The 6,000-nt window shown below is 50.4% G+C and overlaps 1 protein-coding gene across 1 annotated transcript in view; it reads right to left on the reverse strand.

Moving 5' to 3' along the window:
- Window positions 1–5,697, reverse strand: part of PAPPA2 (pappalysin 2) — a 297,667-nt gene extending 291,970 nt beyond the window's left edge. The window contains exon 1 of the mRNA XM_060088558.1: window positions 4,782–5,697. Within this exon, the coding sequence (XP_059944541.1) occupies window positions 4,782–5,697 (916 nt within the window). The remainder of the gene's footprint in view (window positions 1–4,781) is intronic.
- Between the last annotated feature and the right edge of the window lie 303 nt (window positions 5,698–6,000).

A 6,000-nucleotide genomic window follows, 5' to 3' on the forward strand; every position in this document is an offset into this window, starting at 1 on the left:
GCTCTTCATCTGTTACTGAATCCTTCTGGATAAAGGGCGAGATAGCACACATGGCCTTCCTTTTAAATTCTCTTTATTATCGATGTGGATACTTTTGTGTGTGAATCTGTGAAGCTCCACACCCCACACCAACAAAACTCCTCACCCTGAGGACGCCACTCCCTTACTGGGAGAAGGGGTTGTTACATCGTCCTGTGAAATCTCATTTCTCACGTGTCATTCAAAACAAAAAGCTATCAATATGCCTTAACCAAGGTCAGCAGACGCTAGCTACCAGGAAATCCAGAGAGCTCTGAAAGTTATGTGAACTACATGACACGGACATATTTCTGGAAAGTGAGCATAGCTTCCATCATATTCTCAGAAGAGTGTATGACCCCAGAAAAAGCCTTGGACCATTGTCCAATGTATTAAATAGTATTGCCCAAGCTAAAAATAATGATTTAAAAAAAAAAAAAAAAACAGAGTCTTTTCAAGCCACTGATTCTACAGTGTTCTCAATCATCTTGAGACCATCTTGCAAAAAACCCTATTTACCGTCATTCCTATTTTACAGATTAGCAAACTAAATTCCTAAGAAATTAATATCCTAACTGAGGAGGGATTGCAGGTTGGTGGGTTAACACCAAAGATGCATTGGTTAACACACTGCTCTTAGCAATGATCACCTCCCACTGTTAATACCACTTCGTAAATAAATTCCACGTCAAGCCTGTGTTGGGCACTTTACATACATGATTCAATTCAACATTGTAACAACTCTGCAAGACATTATCTCATTTCTCAATCTGAGGACACCAAAGCTCAGAAAAGTTTAATGGATTGCCGCAGGTCGCAGCACTGATTAAGTGTCAGATGGGGTCTGATTCCAGGTCTGTCTGACTCCCAAACTCTGCCCTGGAATCTCGTCTGAAACTTGGATCCTCAGAAAAGGAAAACTCATCTTCAAGTCAAGGGCAGTTTCTTAGACATCTTTGTATTCCCCACAGAGCCTTGCCCTGCTCTGCATGGCAAGGCACTCAATAAATATTTGTTGAGTGAAGAAACGTAGGCTCGGGCTCCAGTTCTGCCATGGACTTACTGACTCAGTCTCCTGCCTCTTGGAGCTGCAGGTGGTTACTCAGCTGGGCAACTTCAGGGAACATTTGAAATCAATTATGGGTCAGGAGGAACCTATTAAAAGGTCCTCTTCTGTGTATGTTGGGGTTGAAGGAGAGGAAAGGAAGTTGAGAAGGAGAGAAACAGGATGGTTTCAGGGTTGGGTGCTGGAGCTTAAAGATTTCACACGAGGATGGAACAGAATTTGGCTTAAGTCCGCTGCTGAGTTCCAACAGCCTATCCAAATGGGATCCTGACCTCAGGCTACTCCTTGGTGGCCACAAATCCCTGAATTGCCACGCCCCTGAGTAGTTACTTTTATGGAGGCCCCATACACTGGAGCAGCCACACACAGTCTTTTCCTAGGCCCTCTTGCCCCACGTCAGAACTACAGGAGATTGGCAACTTCAGAAGGTCTAACTTTCAGGGGGCCCAGCACCATCACTCCCCCTCCAGGGACCAGAATCTTACCAGTGAAAGCCTGTGAGGCCTGCACTGTCCTTGGCTCTAAATGAAAGTATTCCAACAATCCATCCAGAATCCAACTTCCTATTTTGGAAGCACGTGGGAGTTAGGGGTGGGGGGAGGGAGGTAACTCTAGTTGATCTTGTTTTCTTTACCAGATTCTACAAGTGCCAGTTAGTCACAACCCAAAGAATGCCACTTTAGCCCTTTCACATAGGCCCTGCAGAAAGACTTGTATGAAGCGGACCCTAAGGGATGCCTACCAACAATGCTCTGGGAGGGGATGATTAAATACCTCCCAGAGGCCTGGGGAAAGGACAGCCCTCCGAGGAACCAGACACATTCCCCACTGCGTGGCTTCCAAGCACCGCCTACTCTCCTGTGCACGAAGCAACGCTGCCACCTAGTGCTCTGTGTGGGAAGTATTCCCTGAGGTCTCCCATCTCATGGGGGGTTCCTCTACAAGGGCTGGTACAGCTGAATCACTTAATATATCTGCCAAGGAGGAAATGCCCCAGGTTTGGTAGATGGAGAACCGGGAAACTGGGTCTATGTTAAGTAGGTAGAATCTGAGGTTTGAGAGCTGTTGGAAAAGAGTATGGGAGCCAAGTTCTGCAGCATCTTGGGTTATCCTCAGTGGAGCAGCAGAACTTCCATGGTTGAATTGTACTTAGCTCTCAGGAACACAGTTCAGTTGTGGTCATTCTGCACAGCTGAAGGCCAACCAGCCCAGGAGCAGGCAGTGACCAAATAAAAGGACCAGTGCTAGGGTCGGAGAGGGAATTTGGGCTGATCTGCTGGTAGGAGTGAGTAAATTAGCGAATCGGAGACCTTTATTCCGGGAGGAGGGCGGGGTGGGGGTGGGACTAGCCTTGGCCCTTCATGGTTCTCAGCCCTGGGGCCCCCAGGGGAAGTGTACGGAGCCGAGCACAATGAGTAGACAAGGATGCCTATGTCCTTGGGAACCCGGCTGCTAGAATCCTAAAGAATGAAAGCCTTGTTCCCAGCCCCCATCTCTCCCAGACTTTTACCCTAAATCTGTCCTGAATATTTTCTGATGTGCACAAATCTGAACAGAGATACAGGGTGGGAGGTGGAGAGGAGATAGACCTGCGTATTCCCTGCGCTCCACCTTCCTGGTGCGGACCTATAGGGGAAATACCAGCTCACCTGCAGGAACGCTTTGATTTGAAGAGAAAGAAACCTCCGAAGCTAGACTGTCTGCGAAAGAGTTCCTGCCTAATTTTACATGCTTAGGGAGGTTATGAGGATTCAGGTGGGCACTTTGGAGAAGGATCTGAGTGTGTGCTGTGGCAGGGTGGAGGTGGGCACAGGAGGGAGATGTACAGGCTTGCGGGGGGGGGGGGTGAGGGAGGAGGTGCATCAAGGAAGGCCGTAATTGGAATCAAATCCTGACCCTGTTCTCCCCGCTGCAGAGCAGGAGACAGAAGGACATGAAAGGGATGGGAAGACCCACTGTCCAGAATCTGTTCCCTCATGCTTGGGTTTTAACAACTCAAAGCACTGGTCTCTTAGAGTCTCCCTCCTATATTCCTGCTGGATCCTTCTCTGATTCTTCAGAGCCAGGGAACTGATCCCAGGTCCCTATACCGCTACTGCCAGAGGAGGGGTAAGCAGAGTGGTAGGCCCCGGTCTAGACTGCAAGCACACAGTTTCCCTGGCAGATGGGTACTAGGAAGTGAGATTAGGCAGCAACAAGATGTCATCTGGGAAAAACTGTGAAGCTGCCAATTCTGATCAGATAATCATCTCATTATTTCTTCCATTTGGCCCCAGAATAAGGATTTCCTTCTACTCTTTCTCTGCCCCCACCTATCTTACAGCCCAGCCCCTTCTCTATCCCCTCCCTTCACCCTCTCCCACCCCAAAATAAAATCACGCAAAACCACAAGACTCTAGAGTGCTCAGTGTCTGGGAATCCCAGCTTCCAAAAGAGAAATCACAGCCAAAGAGGGGGAGACAGCGTGTCCGGAAGGGATGTTCCAGCAACACCCCATTGCAAGAGGCTCCCTCCTTCCAGATTTCTTTCTCCAGTCTGAAACTTATTTGCAGGCATCCAGTAACCTGAGAAGTTTTTAATACGGGGAGCTGTCAAGCCTTTGAGGGGTTCTGGAGTTCCATTCCCAGTCTGCCTCTGGCATACCTCTCATTCCTTCTGTTACCCCCTCGATGTCCTAGGACTGGCAAACATCAAACGGTGTTGTGGACAATCCAGATTAATAAGACTTAAATGGTTCTACTAGGTGCCTAGCCTTGTGTGAGGTTCTGTCACGGGGGGCTCCAGAGGGATGATGAGAAACTGAATGATGAAGTATCACATCTAACCCCCAACCACCCCTTGCCTGAAACCAATCCCCCCACCACCGAAGTAAGGCAAAGTAGACATTCCTAACCCCACTCTTTTCTTTGTCTTTCTGGATGACTTCCCATGAAAGCCAAGATCTGGGTATAGAGTAAAATAAAGGTGGGTAGTGTTCCCAAACACTGCCCCTGATTAAAACTATAGGTGCATTTTAGGTCCCTTTTACAACGGCCAGGGCAAGAAGCCAGGGTCCTGGCTTGTGAGTGCCCACCTTTTCCAGTAGACCTTGCTCTTCCTAGGCTGGACTCAGTCATGATTTTTAGGACAAAGCAAGGGGGACTCAAGGACCTGGACAAGGTAGTAGCTTTCTGCTACATTCCAGGGCTGCTCAGAGAAAAGGAAACCAACCAGGACCCATTGGCTGTGTACCTGGCAGCCTTGTTCTCTCGCTGCCTAGCCCAGCCCAGGCTTGACTCACTGTCCAGGTCTTTACGCTTTCATGTAGTTTCAAAGTTGCCTGGGTATCTCATACTGGGCTATGAGAAATGGAGTGTGACACCTCTTCCCCACTGACAAAGAACCAGAGATCTTCCCCTTTAAAGAGGGATAAGAGAGTGAGCTGGAGGTCTCCTAAGTGCCAGCACAATGTATAGAACCACATGAGATCAATACAAGGGACAAATGCTCTTGTGGTTACAGAGTCATTAAGGTAGATGATGTCTGGAATCCTGCTGCGCACATGAATAAAGGCCCTTCCCCCTCTGTGCTCAGCCAGCCCTCCCTGGCCCTCCTGCTCTGTCCCTTTCCCCTCCTTGCCCCCAAAGACTAACCTCATCAAAAAAGGAAGCCAACCCTACCCCCGCGGACTACGGAAAGCCCAGGAGTGGGTTATTACCTGCAATGATGGCTGGGCTGTTCTGTCCTCCCTCCGGTTTCACCCAGGCTTCCACTGTGAACGCCTCCCGGGGAATGTCAGCCAGCACTTCTGGACGCAGCAACAGCTGCTCCCGCCTCCCAGAGAAGTACAAAACAGGCAATCCTCCTTGGGGGCTAAAGGTCTCTGCTTCCCAGTCGGGGTCCCCTCCACCATTCTGGATGCCGCCCTCCGAAGAGCTGGTTCTGACCCCATGCATAAGGGGATGCTTAGACCAAGGTTGGAAGGGCCGGGGAGCAACACTGGGGTCTCCCTGCACACCTCCTGCCTGCTCCTTCGCCACCTGGCGACGACGCCTGGTCTTGGTCCGGCCCTTCCTTTGGGTCTCTGGTCCGGGTTCCTTCTGGCATGGGAAGGTGGTGATCTTGGTGGCAGCCAAGGCTCCGTGTTCTTGAGTCCCAGCCTCACCTAGAGGTTCCTTGGATCCTTGATAGCCAAGATAAGAGTCATCATCTCCCAGTAGCTCTGACTGCCCAATAGGACCATCCCCTACCCACAGGGCAGCTGGCCGCTCAGCCTCACTTGCCACTCCTGCACTTCCAGTCAGGTCTGGGGGAACAGAGCTCACAGCCATTCCCTCGGCATCTGGCTTACTGCGCCCTGCATGGTACGTTCCTTGATCCCCCGCAGGGTAGGGTCTCAGGTAGTTCCCAGGTCTGCTGGGGTAGACCCCAAAGAGGTGATGCTGAGGGGCAGCTCTGGGTCTTCTAACCTTGGCCCCCAGCCAACAGCGTTCTCCTTCCAACAGCACCTGATTCAGGTGTCCTCTTTGAGCCAGGGATCTCTTGCGTGTCCAGCCCAGCTCAGAGCTAACAGTACTGAGCTCCCACCCAGCCAGAATCACCAGGCTTATTCTCAGAATCTTTAAGCACATCATACCTCCGCTGGCTCTTTATACAGAACCAGAAGTCAACTTCTGGGTACCACACCAGGGTGATGGAGAGAAGAGAAAGAGACAGCTAGCAGTGGATTCACAGTCACCGGGCAAACTGTTTTGTTCACGGACCAAACTTTTTCAAGCAGCCCCAAAAGAGAACCTCTTCTGGCTACCTGCACTGGGTGCTGGGCCAGCGTGGCCTCTGTACCTCACCCACCGTATGTGTTTCCCTCACCCTTCTCCCTTGACCTCTCTCTCCTTGCTCTAGTTTAGTCCTTGCAGAATGAAGTTCGTTTCTCTGGG

The sequence above is a fragment of the Mesoplodon densirostris genome, chromosome 2, assembly GCF_025265405.1.
Source record: "Mesoplodon densirostris isolate mMesDen1 chromosome 2, mMesDen1 primary haplotype, whole genome shotgun sequence".
NCBI classification, from domain to species: domain Eukaryota; kingdom Metazoa; phylum Chordata; class Mammalia; order Artiodactyla; family Ziphiidae; genus Mesoplodon; species Mesoplodon densirostris.